This window comes from Chaetomium strumarium, assembly GCF_033439665.1.
Source record: "Chaetomium strumarium strain CBS 333.67 chromosome Unknown B0T15scaffold_2, whole genome shotgun sequence".
In the NCBI taxonomy this organism is placed as follows: domain Eukaryota; kingdom Fungi; phylum Ascomycota; class Sordariomycetes; order Sordariales; family Chaetomiaceae; genus Chaetomium; species Chaetomium strumarium.
Window position 1 is genome coordinate 3,522,854 of NW_026944430.1, and position 19,886 is coordinate 3,542,739.

Consider the following 19,886-nt stretch of genomic DNA (forward strand, 5'->3'; position numbering starts at 1 on the left):
CTAAGTACCGTTCAGCAACCTCACGAGGATGCTTCCCCCGCCTGACGTAAGAGCAAATTGGCTACTTGCATGCATATTGGTGGTACCTTCCCCAAACAAGCGAATGATTGCGGTTGAGCCCCTCAGCTTATTGACACTGGCGTTCCATAAGACCGTGACAACTTGAAGAGAGTTTTAAAGCTCAGGCTAAGTCGGCCGGAACCCACCGACTCAACGCCGAATTCCCTGCCCCGCTAAACCCCTCGTGCCCCTCATGAATTTTGATAACTAGCATCTTTAGGCCGTTATCGGAACACTTTGCGGGAAGACTCGAAAGTAGCGGGGTGCAAAATGAGTCAACCGGTAAACCCGCTCATCGAGAAAAATAACCTAAGTGATTGATTGACTTGATCTTTCCAGGCCGGAGCAGGACTTTACGGGAGAATCTCGCAACCACTTCAGCTAGTCACACAGTCGCTTGCGAGAACGAGCACTGAATTCAGTTGTCTGCCCAAGATGGCCTCTCAACAGTAAACAGCCCCACCATCACCACATTCCAAACCGTAGTGGCACCACCCCAACCAGGGGCACTTCCGGGCAGAGGCTGACACTGGACGTTCCGCCTTTAGCAAGGTGCTTATGCTCGGCGCGGGCTTCGTGACGCGGCCCACTCTCGACATCCTCAGCGAGGCTGGCATCCCCGTTACAGTTGGTATGCTCGGGCACCACCACCACCACCAGCCCACATCACCGTGAAAGGACCCCAGTTGACCGTTGACCCCGTTGTGACCCAACAGCCTGCCGCACCCTGGCCAGCGCCCAGCAGCTTTCCAAGGGCGTCCAGAATGCGCACCCCATCTCGCTCGACGTGACCGACGAGAAGGCGCTGGACGCCGAAGTGGCCAAGCACGACCTGGTCATCAGCCTGATCCCCTACACCTTCCACGCCGCCGTCATCAAGTCGGCCATCCGCACCAAGAAGCATGTCGTCACGACAAGCTATGTGTCGCCGGCAATGCTCGAGCTCGATGCCGAGGCCAAGGCCGCCGGGATCACCGTCATGAACGAGATCGGCCTGGACCCTGGCATCGACCACCTCTGTAAGTGGACAATGCGAAACGAGCATGAATCGAGCACACGGGACTGACCGGCCCTGCCTAGACGCTATCAAGACCATTGACGAGGTCCACCGGGCCGGCGGCAAGATCCTCAGCTTCCTGTCCTACTGCGGCGGCCTGCCCGCCCCGGAGGACTCGGACAACCCGCTCGGCTACAAGTTCTCATGGTCGTCGCGCGGCGTGCTGCTCGCGCTGCGCAATGCCGGCAAGTGGTGGCAGGACGGCTCAGTCGTTGAGGTTGCCGGCAAAGACCTGATGAAGACGGCCAAGCCGTACTTCATCTACCCCGGCTTTGCCTTCGTCGCCTATCCGAACCGCGACTCGACCGCGTACAAGGAGCGGTACAGCATCCCCGAGGCGCAGACCGTCATCCGCGGCACTCTGCGCTACCAGGGCTTCCCGCAGTTCATCAAGGTGCTCGTCGACATCGGCTTCCTCGAGGACGCCCCGCTCGACGTGCTGTCGCGCCCCGTACCGTGGAAGGAAGCCACACAGGCCATCGTCGGCGCGCCGTCTTCATCCGCTGCCGACCTCGAATCGACCATCCTGTCCAAGGCGACCTTCGAGTCGGAAGAGGACCAGAAGCGCATCCTGTCCGGCCTCCGCTGGATCGGCCTGTTCTCCGATGAGGCCATCACTCCCAAGGGCAACCCGCTCGACACGCTGTGCGCGACGCTGGAGCGCAAGATGCAGTATGAGGAGGGTGAGCGCGACCTCGTCATGTTGCAGCACAAGTTCGAGATCGAGCACAAGGACGGCTCGCGCGAGACCCGCACCTCGACACTCTGCGAGTACGGCGACCCCAAGGGCTACTCGGCCATGGCCAAGTTGGTCGGCGTGCCGTGCGCTGTGGCCGTCAAGCAGGTGCTCAGCGGGCAGATCGCCGACAAGGGCGTCCTAGCCCCCATGAGCACCAAGCTTACCGAGCCGCTGATGAAGGAACTGCACGAGAAATACGGCATCACGATGGTGGAGAAAACCCTCTCGTGAGCAGATGACCGTCTCTGTGGGTTAATCGGATCTCAAAATGCATGGATTGAGGATAGAGAAAAAAAAATGAAATCCGCATACCTCTCTGTATTGTCTATGCTTGCCTCCGGCCAAGGGCGTACTCGCATCCCACCCGCATATTGCTCACCATATGCCTGCGCAATTCACACTGACCACCATCAGATTGTTCCCCTCGATCTCACGACTACGTTATTGCCTGGCGTCCGTCTTACTTCCCTCGGCTCTCTGGTGGGTTCAATAGGTGAGAGGGATGTAGCGAAAGTACGGAGTAATAGTTACCTAGGTTCTAACCTAGATGAATCTGGCAAAACAGGAAGGGTTCTCCGGAAAGGTTCTGTTGAGTCTCTCACACAGTCCCAAGCTTGTAGTCTGATAGCTCCATTGAAGGATTTCTGAGAGGATGAGACGAAGTTGCGCGGTGGGAGTACGCTTGACTTCAAATGCAAGAATTGCCTGGTGTAGAGGAGGAGGCCGTCTGCTAACTGACTAACAGTTCGGGAAGCCAAACCCGGAATTATGTAGTGGCGCACTGACCATGCGCGATGGTGTACTGACAGTAAGAACCATCAAAAACCTTTTTATGAACTTACCTTACCAGGGCCGCAGAACTTCGGCACACCGACGTAAACCCAAAGCAGATTCACCTATAATCCCATCAGCTGGGCCATATAAATGCTCTACATGTGTCCTTAGACTGAATCAATGGTGCAATACATCTTCACCCCCTGGCGGGACCGGCGCGAACTGCTCGCGGTACGAAGGCAGTTTTACCCTGAGAATCACTACCACCAACATCAACAACATCAACAACAGCAACAACAACAAACTCCAGCGCAGAATCCTCGGCCCACCAAGGGAAACAGAACCTCCAGCGCTTACAGTTCTAAGAACAACGAGATCGCATCAGAGTCGGGATCAGCATCGCATCCAGAGCAAGATGGGAAGCAGAAAGCGGTAGCGCGCGTCTCCATGTGGATGCAGCGCGGCGGGTGTCCGCACATGGTCGAGTCGACGGCGCTGTTGACGGCTGCCATCCTGAGCGATGAGGGGATCCTCCAGGGTGGTGACGACGGGTCGGCGAGGGCTTCCAGGGGGTATGCTGTCCGCGCGGCGTACTCGGCTGCGTTTAGTCGGTGAGTTTTTATTTTCTCCTTATCATCTTCTTCTTCATCAGTGGCTCTCCCTGGTGATGGCGAGGGCGACTGAGGGGGTCTAAGATGAGAAAAGGGAAGGAAGATGCAATGCCCTTTTCTCCCCCGATCGGTCCCTCGCTACATCATCAGATTTGCTCCGCCCTTTCGTGGTTGTTGTCAACAGCCCCCCCCCCCTGCGAGAACTAACACTCTGGTTCCAACCAGCTTCGTAACAGGCCTCCTAGACTCGCATCAGGACAAACAGCGCAAGATGTCTATGTACGACGTTGCGAAGAGCGTGGGGCTGCCCGCGACTTTCGTCGAACTCCGCCACCAAGCCACCCACGAGCAGCTGCCGTCGCTGACGAGGCTGCGGGAGGCGGCGCGCAAGGCGCTGGACTGGATCTGGGAGTATTACTGGCGACATCTGGAATTTCCCCAGCCTGCCGAGAAAGGAGCGGGCAACAGCAAGGCCCATGGTGCTAGCGAGAAGGAGGACTCGAGGGAGGGAGGCGAACTTAGAGAGATGGTGATGCGGTATCTTTCTGGCGGGGAAGAGGAGCAGGCTGCGTTAAGGAGGAAGATAATGAGGGAATATGACGAGGCGATGGTGCTGGCCGCGGTGGACTCTGTATCCGGGACTACAAGGGATAGTACGGTGCTCCGTCGTGCGGTGGCGCTTGCGAGGGAGATTCTAGAGGATGGGGGTAGAGACGATCCGGAGCGGATGCAGGAGGATGTTGATGACAAGGAGCCTACGAAGGAGCCGCCAAGGGATATTGAGCTGGTCAGGACGGAATTGGGCAAGGCGTGGGAGAAGGTGAGGGAAATGGAAGATTCGAGGCCGCTCGAGGGCCGGAACCAGCAGATGGAGATGGAGGTCGACGTGGCCGAGGACGCCCCGGCTTGGACGCTGTACGAGGAGGAGGCATGGGTGCCGAAACCTATTGGGGTGGTATAGAGAGGAGCGTAATCTAAGTGCACCTACTTCTGCTCCTGCATGGTAGTACCTAAGGTAAGATAGGTACTAGTAGATGATAGGGTGGTCATGTGACTGCTTGTGCGGATCGGCTTTACTGGGTAGCATGATGGATTGGGATGGAATGCTGCGAGGAGCTCTGGCCAATGATAACGTCATCCCATCCCCCGACGGCCCGGACATGTATCTACTAATAATGCATCTACTACGGTTATCATGACCCGGATTCGATGATACCATAGTGGTCGTTCGAGCGTACTCCACGGATTTGTCATTTCTGCGTCAATGAATGCCTTCACTGCTGCAAGGCGTCTTTTCCCGTCACGAATTCACCCGTTAACCGCGACTGTAAGCTGTCTCCGCATCTCGTCTGCTTCTACTCATCCAGCCACTGATCGCTGGTTTCCAGCCGGCTACTGCTCGCACAATGCATATCCAGTCGATTCCTATGTGTAAGTGCTGCTGGCGGTCGGCTCGGGAAAGCCGAACTGACACTTGCAATTCAAGGGGCGGGGAAGAGCGACAACTATGCCTACCTGGTTGTTGATGACAAAACCAAAGAAGCTGTGATCGTTGACCCGGCCCACCCGGCGGAGTGAGTGATTCGGGCGACCGCCGAGTCCTGAAGGGAAGCAGAAGCTCACTCAGCATTTAGGGTCGCCCCTGTGCTGAAGAAGGGCATACAAGATGGATCAATCAAGCTCACTGCCATTGTCAACACCCACCAGTGAGTATCCTAGTCTCGAGACAACCCGCGGGAGCACGGGAGTCGAAGTCTGACAGCTGCAAGTCACTGGGACCATGCCGGCGGAAATGCAGAGCTCGTGAGTACTCTCTGGCCACAAGTCAAATGACTGTGTTTCTGACGTCTGCAGCTCACGGAGCTCGGTCAATCTCTTGAGGTGATTGGCGGGAAGGACTGCCAGAAGGTGACCAAGACACCGAAACATGGCGAGACGTTCAACATCGGCAGTATTGCTGTCAAGGCGCTACACACCCCGTGCCACACCCAGGACAGCATTTGCTTCTTCATGCAGGACGGCAATGACAAGGTTGTGTTCACCGGGGATACTCTGTTCCACGGAGGTGTGTTGCTCCTGGTCATACCTGGGAAACAGCCGTCGGAGCTATCTCTAACGGTGTTGACTCAGGCTGTGGGAAGTTCTTTGAAGGAACCGGCGAGGAGATGCACAAGGCACTGAACGTGACATTGGGCTCTCTCCCCGACGACACTAGGGTCTTTGTAAGTGTAAAATTGTCCTCTGTTGGTGGACATTCATGCTGATCCTTCATAGCCCGGCCATGAGTACACCAAGTCCAACGCCAAGTTCGCTCTTTCGGTCCTCCCGAGCGAGCCTGTCAAGGCCCTGGAGGCCTTTGCCAATGACAACAAGGAGACGCAGGGCAAGTTCACCATCGGTGACGAGAAGCAGCACAATGTGTTTATGAGGCCTCAGGTAAGGAGCCCAGCGGACTGCTGCATGTCGCCGCGCTGACACGTGGGATCAAGGACCCGGAAATCCAGAAGGCAACGGGCGAAACTGACCCTGTTGCGATCATGACCAAATTACGCGAGATGAAGAATAACTTCAAGTGAGTCGGTCATCGTGCATCTGGCCAGAAATCTAGAGTCACCGGGGCTATGAAGTTGATTCGGGCACGGCTGTCATCAGGGAGGTGGTTACCGAGAAATCCAACCTGTGATATAAGACCGGGGCGTCATGACATACCAGCAAGGCAATCCCAGGCAGAAGCAGGTCAAGGGAAGTTCTCGATAGTTGTCATTGACTGCCGCCGGCAGTACACAATCGAAACCAATGAGATGTCTCCACGAACCCAAGCCATCTGGATCCTCGAGGAAACCAGATGATGTGAATCCATGGACGCGTTATACGGTAACACGGAGTTTTTAATCTTGCTTCACTGTCCACACTCGCGCGCCCTGGGGTTGTTTGAAGGCGACAAGCTCTAGCATATTTTGAAGCGATCGTCACTGGAATGACAACCAAGAGCAAAACCCGTCGCCGGGATACCTGACCTACCTTGAAGGCTTCTTTCTCTCTTTATAATGCATTGCTTGCCTGCAGAGCCAGGAAGCCGCAAGGAGAGAAGGAGCCAGCGACCGCAACATGGAGCCGGCACACTGGTTTTGCTCAAGTCTGCTCAGCAGCGAGATTGCGTAGGGGAGACGAATTTTCTGGAGCGGCGGCAGTCTTTTGGAAGTTTTATGTGGAGGTGCCTGCCACGTGACCAGGCGCCCGATTTGCGATAGCAGCCCCACCGTCCAAGTCCCACTCGGTCTACGCCTCGAGCGTCTCTACAACTCCACCTCACGTATACTCTCCAACCCTGCGGGTTCGCCGCGCATTCCATTGCGCGCGATCGCAAGAGGCAGCGGCATCAATTCAAACTGTAGCAAGCACGGGTACAATGATGGTAAGCATTCCTTACCCAACCGTTGATCATGCGATGAAGTCCGTTAACAATATGGCCCGGTAACAGCCTCCGCGACGTCGCCCACCCGCGACCGGCGCGTCCTCCACATCCGCCTCGAAGACAGCAGGTTCTCGCCCCTCAAAGCTCGCAAAAGAACACAACATCACCGCACAAGAAGAGTCCGAGATCCGCGAGGCATTCTCTCTCTTCGCTGAGCCTATGGAAGGCGAGAAAGAAGGCGTCATACCTATAGGCGACGTGCGGCGCGCACTCATGTACTTTTCCTTTTCTTTGCTCCCCCACTCCTATCCGCTCCGGTTTCTCCCCTCTCCCTGTTACTAACTATATGCGCTTTACGCAGCGCTCTCGGCATCCCGCCGTCTGACCCTGCCCAACTAGCCGAATTCACCGCCGCCCTTGACCCCGACGACGAAGGCTTCGCCACCTACCCGGCCTTTCTCGGTATCTGTGCGTTGCAGCTGCACACCCGACGCCAAGCCGCATCGGACGAGGCGCACCAAGCCGAGCTCGACGAGGCGTATGCACTCTTTGCCGGGACGCCGGACGCCCCTGCCATTACGCTGGCCCATCTGAAACGGGTTGCTGCGTTGCTGAGGTTGGATGCGGCGGGGCGGCAGGATGGAGGAGGGAAAGAGGGTGAGGTGGTGACGGAGGAGGTGTTGAGGGATATGATATTGGAGGCGAACGGGGGTGCTGGGGTGGGGAAGGGAGTGAGGAAGGAGGAGTTCGATGGGGTTATGAAGCGGGCGGGGGTATGGCGCGGATGATTGTGATGGAACAGCTGGGAGGCAACGGGACGATGCGACGGGATGCAACTGCTGAAGTGAACAAGGAGGACTCCGGCGGCGTAGCAGGTCAGGCATGGCTTGCGGGTGGCAGGTTCAAGTGGATGTCGGAATAGGGGCCCGACAAGAGGGGCAGGGGGGAAGACCGACGACCGGACGACGACAGGATGATGGCAGACCCCGGCCGCTGCCAGCCGTATTCGTCGTATCGGTGAACAACTGCATCCCGGATAGGGGGAGGCCATGACCGATTCAAGACGAGAGAACCGCGAAGGGGCGACGGAGAGGAAGCCAAATGACGAATGAGACGCCGGCGGAAGCCGATTCCGAATTACGACACCAGACGATAATTTACGAAGCAGCCGCCTTTCCGATTCGCAGGCAATAGTGAACTGGCGGCCAGCTTGCAGCACAGAGGCCGATGAGCAAACATGAGAGAGCCGGGAGGTTTCGGTTCTTTTAGCTAAGACTTCTCTACAAAGAGTAGAAAACACACCCGACGCGGCCATCTGGCCGTCGTTATGCAACGCCGCAAATATGCAAACGTGTTCCCAACTCCGCTGCCGATAGATGACCGTTTTCTAGCGTTCTCAAGAGACCTGGAAGAGGCCCATCTCAAAATGTCCTGAAAACATCCTTACCCTTCAAGTTGTACCGGGCATTTCGCATCCACCCATCCCTATTTCTCCCCGGAAGGCGGCACCTCCACAATATCAGGCGCCGCCCCTTGACCAGCGGCATCCGTACCAGCACCGGGACCAGCAGCGGCAGCCTGCTCCTGCGCGGCCTTAGCCGCCGCCTCCCTCGCCCGCTGCGAGTCAATCACCGCCTGCAACTCGGGCGGGACCTTGAACCCGGCGTGGTCCGAATGCTTCTTGTAGAAGTAGTTGTTCGACGTGGGGCGCAGCTCCGTCGGCAGCTCGTCGAGCACACACTGTAGCATGGCGTCGATAGAACCCTGGCGGGAAGCGTCACGATGCCAGATGGAGATGAGGTGCGAGTTGAAGCGGACGGAGAGGCCAACGCCGCAGATCTGGTCGCCTTTTGAGCCCGAAGGAAGAAGATGGGGTTAGTGAATTGGATACAGAGAAAAGGGAGAAGGACGCATGGCAAGGGGGAAAGACATACCCTCTTCCAGCACGCTCTGCAATTTCTCCCCTATCGCCAGCAGCTGCACTCGCGTCCACACATCCGGCCCGATACTCTTGGGCACGCGGAACGTCCAGCTGCCGCCCAGGATGTTCCGCCGGTCCTCCCAGATGGGCTTGAAGCCGGACTTGAAGAGGTAGATGCTCTCGCGCATCTTGATCTGGTCGACCGGCGTGTTGTTATTGTACCGCCAGAAGTCCTGCACGCTCTCTATTCGGTCGCCCAACTGCTCCAGCTGCGCGTGATACTCGCCGTTGCCGCCGTCCGTCGTCTTGGATTGCTGCTGGTCCTTGGCCTGCCGGTCGAACCACACGTTCCAGTAATGCTGGGTCGGCAGTGGCCGCATCGCCTTGAGGAAGTTGCGCTTGGCGTCGTCCCGCTGCTCGGCCGGCGACGATACGCTCATCGGCGAGTTGGGGTCAGACTGCTGCGACAACCCCGAGAGGCCGCGCGTGAAGAGCGAGGGACGCGTCGACATGGTGGGCTTTTCTCTGTCCGCTGTTGCCCTTCCGTTGGTGTGTTGGGGGCGGGCGCGGGGGTGGGAGGGAATGGAAGGAAATATGGAAGTATGGAAAGGCACGGGTCGGATAGAATCTACCGAGATGCAGCGATGCGGCGGCGGCTGCGGCAGCGGGCGGGATGGAAGGTGAAAGCAGCTGCGGCAGATGGAATTCACGGAGATTTCAGTCAGCGGACGTTGGCGAGTGCAACGCTGGGGCCCCGTTGAGGCTGCGGCGGGAACAATGGCCGGTCTCGTCCCCGGTTCGTTTCGACAGATCACCGAAAGATGGATAATTCCACAATCCACCGCTTCTTAGTGAGGAGTTGGCGGAATCATACACAGTCCAGGCGGGCGTTTTGGCCCGTCAGGGGTTTGACGCCGCGATGGAACGCTGATGGTGGGCAGAACGGGACACGGTGTGCGGGGGGACTGGGCCAGTCCTAGTGTATGTTGGCAGTCAGGTGTCTGCGATGTCTCGGACTTGGAAAAGTCACGGCCGTGTCATACTAAGAGAGCGTCAACAATGGAAACGCATCGATTGCTACAAAGATTGGCCAGCCCAGGTCACGCCTCGGAATGTAAGTTGGGCAAAGGTTGAAATTCCCCTGTCCTGGGCCCATGGAAGAGACGTGGAGCAATCCCCGCCTCTCCTTGGAGTTAGCTCTGTCCCTGTCACGCCCTGAATGCTGAAACGAGCAAGGTGGGGCAGCTCGTTTGTTTCAACTCTCCGGTTCGAACGGCTCACTGAGCTAGCCGCTCGGCTTGGCATCTGTCACCGTTGACAACATTAAAAATGGCACAACCCGAACTTCACTTCATAAGTTCCCAAGCTGCAACGTGGGAGACAACTCCCCGTTTGTTATACACAGTGGAAGAGACAATGCACGTTCGCGGTAGCTCGGGCCTCAGTTCGGCAGCCAGCTCGCTGTGTAACATCCAATGCAAGGGCCCATAGTCAGCTGTGGTCGAGGAGCACATGAGGCTGCGCGGCGGACTGGTGGGTGCCGGTCTTGGCCAGTACATATTAGTAGTTACAGTTACATCTGTAGTTAAAATAAGTTGACTCTTTGGGTTGCGACGTGGTCCGGTGTCCTGACCAGTGGAAAGTCAGTTATTCAACCCGGAATGGACGGTCGCTATCCTCAAGATAGAGAGTCTTGTGCTTGAAAGGGCATGGATTACTTAGCTGTCAAGATAGGTACGGTAAGTTGTATATGAATCATATACTCCGTACCTACCTACGTATGCCTATATTCTAGCATCTGCATATCGGCCTAGTCTTCCGGCCGGTCGAGCAGCCCATGATCCTCTAGGTTTCATTGAGGTTTCGTGTCATATCTTAGGTAGTTTGTTAGCTTGATAGCTTCCTTGTTATCTTTATTTCCCTCTGCTATATTTGTCTTTGTATGGTTCTTTGTGGCCTTTCTCCTAAGAGAAGTCGAGGTTACGTAATAAAGAAATGATCAATGTTGAAGCATATTAATATTAGAAACTAGACTCTTGATTTTACAGATACGGCTAGAGGTGAGAAATAGTAGAATATCTAGTAGTATAATGCTCTTAACTATTTATACTAAGAACTTTGCTAATTATAGCAGTATACTTATAGAGAGACCTATACAGAGTTCTTAATAGAGAGGAAAATATATCTATTAAAATATTAAATTTATTCTAGGCATTTTTATTAGTTATCTAATTATTTTTAGAAGTTATAATAACCTAGCTCTTAGATAATAAGCTATTTTTATATTAAAAGAAAAGATAATATTTATCTTTAATAATAAGAAATCATAAGTTTATCTAGCTAATAGTATTAATATTCTAGATTACTATTATCTATTTATAATTACTAAGCTATCTTAACTTTACTCTTTTATACTATTTAGAGCTTATAATAACTATTATAATTAAGATAATACCTATATAAAATCTAGTTTCATTAAAATTATAGATATTTAGTTCCTAAATATTATATTTTATAATTATATTTTACATAAATATAAACTAATTATAAATAATCTCTAGATCTTTATATTAGTCTCTCCAATAGTTATATTCCTAATTAAAATATCTAGTAAGCTTTAGGTACTATTTAATAAAGATTAAAGTTAAATATATTTTAATATATCCTATATCGCATTTGGTAAATAATTAATTAGCTATATCTTCTATACTAGATAAATAAAGAGGAAATCTTTTAGCGTCTAGATTGAGGATATATTAAATAATAATAGATTCCTCTAAATTAGTTAATTTCTAAGAGTTAGCTTAAATATCACATAATAACTACTGACCATATTAATAATAGCTTAGCTTTATTAGGTCTATAGAAAAGATCTAACTATAGCTCTAAGACTTAATTTGGGATTATTCTCAAAAGCCTAGAGGGCCAAGATAATTTAGCTTTCGTCATTTTTCTGAAGTATATTAGGTTATAGAAAAACTAGGTATAGAAGTGAAATATCGCATTAGTATAGTTTAGTGTAACTTTTACATATATGTAACTTTCGCTATACATCTACGTTATAAGATAATAAATAGGTAAAGTTTATGGATCATTAAGAGCAGAAAAGCGGGGTTTTTGATTGATGGGTCACGTGGACCACCATTAAAACCTTCGCTGAACTAAGAATGTGACAGAAGGTGAAGGCCGACTTGGAAAATGAATAATATCTGCCAGGAATACAGGGGGAAACTCCAGGTACGAGTACAGTTGATGTTAGACGCCTGACCGGAGGTTCGACAGTGTGTTTTGGATTTGGTCCGAAGTTGGCCGGCGACAGGGCCTTCCCCAGTCAAGCTGTTTTATCAAGGCTCATCATCTCATTCTTCATCTTTCCTCCCATTCCGTCATCATTTTCAGTGAAAAATGCATTCAAGCCTAATATAGCCCACGCTCACTTCTACGCAATACAGCCCGCCATATTGCTCTGCGCCCTGCAGCTCTTAGTTGCTGCTGCAACCGTCCATACTGGCCCACGCACGAGCACCACGTGTGTGTGCGCGTCATCGCCTCACCTTATCGCCTCCCGTCCTTCCATCTGAAGTTCTGAACCACCAGATCAGTTGACAGCTGGCATTGGGCACCACGACAATACCATCTCAACTTATCTGGCACTGTGTATGGTTCCCGCCTTTAACCGTCCAGAACAATAGGTATGCCCTGATTATTCGACTCGATATGTTCTCCCCATCCGCTCCCCACCTCCCTATATCTTCTGCTTCGTCTTCCAGTCGACAACTTGGATTCTCCCTCATCTCTACACACATCCATCCTCCTTTGGTGACTTTTCCGAACGAGTCTCACCCTAAGTCTTCCCTCATTTATTTCCTCTCGTTGCACTGCACAGTCCTATCTTTCGTCATGACGCCCCAAATCCGGATCGTGGTGAAGAATAGCGGGCTGCTCGCGAAGAAAAGGCATGCCGGCGTTGACAAGCCCGTCAAGCCCATCAAGCCCGTGCAGCATGTGCAGCCCGTCCAACCGCCTCGGTCAAAACGGGGCGACTTGGCGCTTCTTTGCCAGGGTTTTGACATCGCCCTGGAATACTTCAACAGCGACAGCGCCGTGACCTCAGCGCTGACAGCCAAGGCCAGGAAGTGGGCAGACAGGTACTTCAAAGGGTACCCCTACGCCGCGAAGCGGCCGACTGCCCTCCTGCGGACCTTCCCGAACCTCTTCAATTTGGAGGTCGAAGGTAAGAACGAACCATCGCCCCCCTTGACCGACATCTGACTCACACACTTCCGTAGCACATCTCCGACTGGTTCCGACGGTTATGGCGTCGCCGTCGTCTGCAGAACCTGAGGGTGCCAGCCCTCGAGATCTCCGCCGCATTGAGCGACGAGCGAGGAACAGCGAGCCCTTCCCAGAGTTCGCCGAGCCCACACTTGCCTCCGAAGCGGAGCTGGATCAGGTCGTCGATCTGACTCGGCAGCGCGCTAAACCGACGATGCGGGTTGACCCCGCCATGCTCCGCGGCTCGGGCTTGCTGAGCACCCTGCCGGAGTTCCTCGGCCAGCTAGCGCGGGCCAACCTCGAGATGGAGACGAAGTTGGCCAACAACCCAGAGGCCGTACGCTTCGAGCTCGACGAAGACCAAGCCGCCGCCCAGCCTCATGTCGAGATGAACTTGTTTTCGGGCCTAATCGAGACCCAGCGACGTCGGCACCAGCGGCGAATCATCCTCCCCGGCGGCGAGCCTTTCAAACTCCCGGGAGACGAGGAGGAGGACAGCAGCGAGCACGAGGCCAGCACTATCGACAGGCAAAGGTCAAGCAGCAACAGCAGTGATGCCGATGATAGTGGCGACGAAAGCGACGCCTCAACATCAACAACCGCCAGCCTCCGAGCCAACCTCAAAAAGCGCAAGTCAGCCGCGATCGAGGATGCCGACTCTGGCGAGGAGACGGAACGGCCCAGCAAGATCCGCCTCCAGTACAACTACCCGCCTCCTGAGCTCCGCCACTACGACATGAAGCGGCGGAAGCTAATAACCCGTGCTAACCCGGACGCCGTCCAGAACGACCCCTTCGAGACCGCCCAATCAGACTCGGCGTTGGCCGCAGCCAATTCGCCGGACAGCTGCAGCAGCGAGGACCCGTCATCCACCACCGTTGACGACAAGGCCAAACCCACAACCAACGACAGCAGCAGCTCTTCCTCGTCCAACAACGCCGGTCCGATTCCAATCACCAAGATCCGTCTCCGCAGCCGCAGTCCAAATGGATCACGGTCCGCATCCCCGGATAGGATCATCGTCCTACGGCATCCCGTGCTGCCCTCCTCTTCCTCTACTTCTGTTAGGGGGGCATCCTCCTCGGACGAGTCGCTCGGCTCACAGGGGTCATCATCAACTAGTACCCGCCGACCAAGGATCAAGGTGCTCCAGAAGGGACGGAAGATGCAGCGGGACGCGTCTCCCTCCCGGGCTGCGGAGAAGAGGCTTATTGAGGAGGCTGAATGATCTTCCTTCTGTCGTGGGCTTGAAGGTTTAGTAGTATTGAGACATTCAGGTGGTATTTGGTTCAGTATGGCATCATGGCGTTCGGGGTACATTCTACACTTCCGCGATTGGGATTGCGGATGGCATGCGGGTGTTATGGACCGTTAGACTGGTAGAACTGCGTATATTGCATTATCTTCGGCATGGGGTGGGCGTTGCATGGTAAATACATGGCAGGTGGGATATAGTCTTGGTTCATTCATCACGAATAGCAGTGCATTTAGGAAGGATATTCAATACCTAATCGGAGATACTCGTCCTGCTTTTCCGTCATTCGTTCTCCGCCTTGGATCGAGTAGTGACGTTTACCATCAGAGGCCTTATGTAGGCAGAAGTCTCTAGGAAGTGACTTCCATGTCCTCCTTTCTGTTCACCACGCCTACATCATGCGTTCTCCCACCCTGGATCTGGACTAGGGTCTAATATGAGTGTCCATATATTTCATTGCCGTTCAATATCGAGAGCACTATTTACATCATCGACTGGACTCAGAGACAAGTATATGTCAAGCCATTCGCCATTCCATCTTGGGAGCATTATGGACGTTTTGGACGTGGAGCGTGTACGAAGACATGACCATCTTACGCAAGATGTTCTGTCCAGAAGACCGCAGACACGAAATGAAGATTCTCGGTGCGATGGAACGAAGGGCAGCTGAAGAAACCACCCACACTGACAACGGTGAAGCCTAGCCACAACGTATTACAATAGGAAAAGCAGTAGCAGGACGACTATTGGCAAGGAGCGCACTTCATGGTACTCCCAATCGTCAGACATGAACCCTACAGAACGTCGACGACAACAACTGTGTAGACGATATTCTGAACTTATTCATCGCGCAACGCCGACTATATTGAACTGATATCCTGCCCGGTCGCGTGAAGCAAGAAAGATATCTTATGGAACCCTTCATCAAATAACATACAACCCCAACTCCATGCCGCAACAGTACAATACACAACTCGCTAATACCTGATACCGTCATCTGCCGCGTCATCAACGTAACAGGAAACAGAACTTATGAAAATCCGGCCATCGTCGTGACTGTGTCCCCACCCTCATGTCATCCTGCCCCTGCATCAAGTCATTAGATGATATTCGTCCTGTTTCCCAACGGCCGCCGCCGGCTCAGCTCATCCAGAAACCTTGTCTTGTCGTCTCCGATCTTGCGACGGAACAAGTCCAGATCCCGCAGTAAGCCGCGCATGTGCTCATCCATATCGTCCGCGTGGCGCTCATACCCAACCGCTTCCGTCGTACTACCACCAGAAGCATAGCCATCGTCGTCGTCGTCGCCGGCGCCGGCGCCGCCGTCTTTAGGCTGTGGCTCATTTTCCTTGTTATTTCCTCCATCCTGAAAAGTTTCGCCGACTGCGTCCCCTTCCCCTCTGACGGCGACAGCCGGGATGGGATTCCGCAGGCTCTCCAGCGCCAGCTTCAGATGCAACCGCAGCGCTTCGTTCTCCGTCTGCAGGCTGCGGATCTTGCCTTCGGCCACCAGGCTGCGCTCCTCCATGGCCTGCTGCAGCGTGCGCACCCGCGCCTGGTACTCCTCGAGCTTCTCCTCCGCCTCGCGCGCGTCCTTCTCCCGCCGCCGGCTGTCGCCCACCACGAGCTGCAGCTGCCGGATCTCGGCCGCCATCGCCGCGATCTGCGCGTCCCGCTCCGCCGTGCTGATGCTGTCCACCTGGTTGACCACCGCGCGCGTGCGGATGCGCTTGGCCTGGTCCGCGTACCGGAGGGTGGATAGCGTCTCTTCGTAGTCGGATGGGGCGATGCACGCGATCATGGCCGTCTTGGAGTTCCCGCCGAGCGAATCCTTGAGCAGCCAGGTGAGAATGCTGTCGCGGTAGGGCACCACCGAGTTATCCTTGCGCGAGGAGGAGGAGCGGGAGGAGCGGTGCTGTTTTGGGTCGGCGAGTGCTGCTATCACGCGCCCGAGCGTCGTGAGGGACTTGTTGATGTTGCTGCCCTCGCGCAGCCGCTGCCCGGTGGCTTCGGTTGACTTGGCCCGCTCGCTGCCTGCGAGGTCTACCAGACGGATCCGAGAGCTTCGCTCGGTCGTCTCGTCGGTCTCGAGGTCGTGGTGGATCTGTTTGAGCATGATGGTGAAGACCGCGTGGCTGCGAGAGCTGGTGTCGTTCATCTTGGTGCTGGCCGTCGTGCGGTTGTTGTCGCCGATGCGCATGTACCGGAGGATTTCATGTAGGCTGCGGACGGGCACCTCGGTAAGGTCTTTCACGTAGGGGCCTTCGGTGGGAGACTCGCGGATCTTGAGGTAGTAAGGGGCCTGATTGGGGACAACGGGGACGAGTAGGTCGCGGACGTGTTCGTTGTAGACCTCAAAGTAAGAGACGCGCACATTGTAGCTGATGTTGGGCGTCTCATCCTGTGCCGCCGCAATACGCTCGAACAGATCCTCACAGGTTCGCGGGATGAGGCCTGGCTGGTCTGGTGTTCCCATCATGGTATAAGACTTGCCGGAGCCGGTCTGACCGTAAGCGAATATGCACGTGTGGTACCCCTCAAAGTTGTGATCGAGAAACTCTTCGCCCAGACTGTCATAGACATCCTCCTGTGTCGCGTAATGCTCGTCTTCTGGATCGTGGCTCCAGAAGCTGTTGTCGAAGGTGAAGGACTTCTCCTCCATGACCTTGCGGGAGCGCGCCCGCGCGTTGGCCGGGTCGGAGTCATTTGGGACGAGGAGCGTTGTCCGCTGCGTAACGGGATCCATGCGGATGAGGCATTCCGCATTCCTCTCGATTTCTGCGGGTCGGTGTCCGAGTTAGCAATCGCATTTACTTGATAGCGCAGCACTGGCTCCTTACCCCTCGGCAGGAACGCCCTCACTCTGACCACCACTCTCACATTTCCTCCCGGATCTGGCCTTGCATGCGGCGGGACGGTGCCATCGCGCGAGCGCAGCGATGGAGTGCTCGCACCCGAGCGGACATTGCGCTGCGCGACTTCGAGGTAGCCTGCAGAGTTCGGCATCAGGCGCGGGTCGAGAGAAATGCCAATCAGGGTCTCATTGATGTCGGCGATCACGTCTCGGAAGCGCCGCTCGAGGTTGCTGTACATTTAGTACGAGATCGTGGCCCTGGTCGCCAGCTGGCGCTGCTTGGTGGGTTCCTCTTGCGATTGTTTACAAAGTTCGGGGGTAGTTGCCAGGGTGAGCTGGCGGTCTGCAGGGGGCAGGTTTGGTTGGCGGTTGCACATTGGCGGAAGGGTGGCAGCGCTAATGCGCCTTGGCAGGCATCCCTGATCGGTTGTCGTACCGAGAATTGCCAGAGAGGTTGAACACGCAGGAAAGGCCAATTTACACATAAGACACCCAAAGGATGATAAAACAGATGGCGAAAACGAAATGCCCAAGAAGAGCGCCCAGAGCCAAAATGAGCGTGCCAAATCTAACGCTGGTCTATCGTGTATAAACCCAAAACCATAAATCCACGCCTGCCTTCCAACTAGTTACCCATGTTCAAACGCCTACCAAGGGACTCACAGCGGGATCTATCATCTACGTGAATCTAATCCCTCTTTAGCCCCTTCCCAAGCAGTTCCCCGCCAACCTCCTTCACCAGCATCAACTTCGGAAACACCTTTCCCTTCGTCAACACGACATCCTCGGCATCCATGGTCCTCAGCAAATCCGCCAACTCCCCCTCAACCGGCAACCGATACGCCAAGTAACCCAGCGCCAGCAACATCCCCTCGAGGGCCTCGGTCGACGCTTCCTCCTGGGTGATGGCCTCGAGCGCCGACGCAGCTAGCTCCACCTGATCCGCCTCGGGTAGCATATCTCCCGGTCCGTCACGCCTCTTCCTACTATTGGCGAGTGCGACGTTGAACAGTAGACTCGCTGCAGCGACGCGTACGTTGTTGTGGCTGTCGTCGAGGAAGCTGGATGAGATGAGTTGAGTGATGAGGGTGCGTAGCCGTTCGTGGACCAGAACCTGGTCTGGGTACAGTGGCGAGGTGAAGAGGTTGCACGCCATCTGCAGGGTGACAAGGCGCAGAGCGTAGGGGCAATCTGTTGCCGAGAGGTTGGTGACGTGCTCTAGGACGCTGGTGATGGTGCGTTGATCGCGCTCCTCGGCGAGATACCCGCTAAAGCGTGGGTCGATGAGCCCGCAGCGGAGCAGATCGATGATGGTGAAGAGGATTTCTATTGGGAGGCTCTGGAGGGACTCGCGTATGACAGTCGTGAACGCGTCTATGTCAGGGAGGGTTGTCTCGGCAGGTCCTTGGGACGACCGTGTCTCGATGAAGGTCTTCACATCTTGTACTGCAGGCTTGACGGCCGTGGGCCCCATCTTATTGAGGAGCTTCTGCAAAGGCGGCACCTTGGAGAAGGTGACGAATTCAGCCCCGGGGTTGGAAAACGTGGGCAAGTCGAGCGCTTGATGCGGGTGTGGCGGCCACGCCATTTGGACGAGCAGTTGGACGTTGCCTCTCAGGGCGCTAGGGTCTGCACCGCTCCATCGATTCTCCTGCTGGCCCTTCAAGAAGGTGATGAAGGTTGGCGTGGCCGTGATGGAGTAACGACTGCCAATGTCGAAAGCCTGTGAGGTATCAACCTTGATCAAGGCACCCTTGTCCCCAACTTCGGCCGCCAACTCGTCGTACAGCGGATAAAGTGTCTTGCACGGCGGACAGGTTGCTGAAGTAAAAAAGACAACCGCACATGAGTTTTGATGCTTGGCCAACAATCCATCCAGCTGCGTCAGACTGGAAACGACATGGACTTTGCCGACTGGGTGATGAAGTTGCGATTGAGGCTTGACCGAACTGCCAGGGGTTTGCTGCTCTATGCCCAGGATGCCACCGCCACGCTTGTTTGCTCTGATTTGCTGGTTAAGCGTGGGCATGAGCATCTGTCCAAACGGGGAGTCTCTGTGAGAGAGGTTAGGACGATGCAGAGCTTGAAGGGTTTACCGCGTGGTACTCACAGCACGGCTTGTGGCATGCTGGTGATATACTCGGGTATGCCTTTACCTAGAAGAAAGGTAGCCAAGTCGTTTGAAAAGTTGTTGCAGTTGTGTCTCCATAAATCATATGCCTGTGATGGTCAGTAATCGAGATGCAGTGTTCCCGTCGGTGAATGCACGGCCCAGCGACTTACCTCGACTGTGTAAATCTCCCGCAGAGAGTCAATGTACTCCTCGATCACATCCATAGTCACTTTGCAGACAGCAGAGTTAGCAGCTAATCGCCTGTAAAGACCCAAAATGGGAGTGGCATGTACATTCGGTTTTCCCAAGAAACGACTTCTGCATTGGTTGACCCAAGTGCGACGACCCCGGCTTGATTGCGACAACGTTGCCATCGTAAACATATTCCAATCCGTTAAGCTGAATCGATGTGTGGTATATCGCATCTAGTTGAAAGCCGAGCAAACTCATGGATAATTGCCGGGCAAGGCCTTTCGAAAGGTCGTAGATAAGAAGGTGGACGTCCATGACGAGCGATGTCAATAACTGGACAAGGGTACCTAGGTAGTAATGAAACCTAAGGAAGCCCTCTAAGATATCGACGGAATGGCAAGTACCTAGACAAGCGTTGTGAGATGAGTACTAGGTACTGTACTTTCCACAAGGGAGCGGAGCATGCCATATATATACTACACTGGCAGCTTTGGTTTCAAAGGCAGCGAAGGCATTACGACGGAGGCGAAGCTGCCAGTGTCACTGGAAGGCGAGAGAAAGGAAAAGAAAAGGGTTAGGGTTATTGCCACCAAATCCAAGTTCAAGTTCTCTCCAGAAAC

General features: G+C 54.5%; 6 protein-coding genes across 6 annotated transcripts; 3 read left to right on the plus strand and 3 right to left on the minus strand.

Moving 5' to 3' along the window:
• The first annotated feature begins 4 nt into the window (after positions 1–4).
• Positions 5–2,583, plus strand: B0T15DRAFT_525467 (Saccharopine dehydrogenase). Its single transcript, XM_062868846.1, has 4 exons — positions 5–509; positions 609–691; positions 777–1,079; positions 1,141–2,583. Exons 1-4 carry the CDS (start codon positions 496–498, stop codon positions 2,085–2,087), a joined length of 1,347 nt encoding a protein of 448 aa, XP_062724620.1. The 5' UTR covers positions 5–495; the 3' UTR covers positions 2,088–2,583.
• Positions 2,584–2,810: 227 nt separating this feature from the next.
• Positions 2,811–5,817, plus strand: B0T15DRAFT_509254 (Las1-like-domain-containing protein; the record flags this gene model as incomplete). The annotated part of the gene is made up of 12 exons (XM_062867771.1): positions 2,811–3,241; positions 3,467–4,196; positions 4,249–4,256; positions 4,529–4,568; positions 4,609–4,672; positions 4,728–4,815; positions 4,876–4,947; positions 5,011–5,044; positions 5,096–5,306; positions 5,372–5,463; positions 5,516–5,677; positions 5,731–5,817. 12 exons carry the CDS (start codon positions 2,811–2,813, stop codon positions 5,815–5,817), a joined length of 2,019 nt encoding a protein of 672 aa, XP_062724621.1.
• A 1,212-nt stretch (positions 5,818–7,029) lies between these two features.
• Positions 7,030–8,248, minus strand: B0T15DRAFT_120677 (uncharacterized protein). The gene has a single exon (XM_062861619.1). It carries the CDS (start codon positions 7,969–7,971, stop codon positions 7,102–7,104), a length of 870 nt encoding a protein of 289 aa, XP_062724622.1. The 5' UTR covers positions 7,972–8,248; the 3' UTR covers positions 7,030–7,101.
• Positions 8,057–9,243, minus strand: B0T15DRAFT_120683 (translation initiation factor eIF 4e-like domain-containing protein). Its single transcript, XM_062861620.1, has 2 exons — positions 8,591–9,243; positions 8,057–8,503 (listed from the first exon to the last, which is right to left on the minus strand). Exons 1-2 carry the CDS (start codon positions 9,087–9,089, stop codon positions 8,142–8,144), a joined length of 861 nt encoding a protein of 286 aa, XP_062724623.1. The 5' UTR covers positions 9,090–9,243; the 3' UTR covers positions 8,057–8,141.
• A 3,234-nt stretch (positions 9,244–12,477) lies between these two features.
• Positions 12,478–14,080, plus strand: B0T15DRAFT_509256 (uncharacterized protein; the record flags this gene model as incomplete). Its single annotated transcript, XM_062867772.1, has 2 exons — positions 12,478–12,811; positions 12,867–14,080. 2 exons carry the CDS (start codon positions 12,478–12,480, stop codon positions 14,078–14,080), a joined length of 1,548 nt encoding a protein of 515 aa, XP_062724624.1.
• A 1,126-nt stretch (positions 14,081–15,206) lies between these two features.
• B0T15DRAFT_565888 (P-loop containing nucleoside triphosphate hydrolase protein) lies at positions 15,207–19,872 on the minus strand (the record flags this gene model as incomplete). Its single annotated transcript, XM_062870677.1, has 7 exons — positions 19,368–19,872; positions 19,245–19,303; positions 19,072–19,181; positions 17,720–19,015; positions 16,948–17,192; positions 16,053–16,885; positions 15,207–16,022 (listed from the first exon to the last, which is right to left on the minus strand). Exons 1-7 carry the CDS (start codon positions 19,579–19,581, stop codon positions 15,207–15,209), a joined length of 3,573 nt encoding a protein of 1,190 aa, XP_062724625.1. The 5' UTR covers positions 19,582–19,872.
• Between the last annotated feature and the right edge of the window lie 14 nt (positions 19,873–19,886).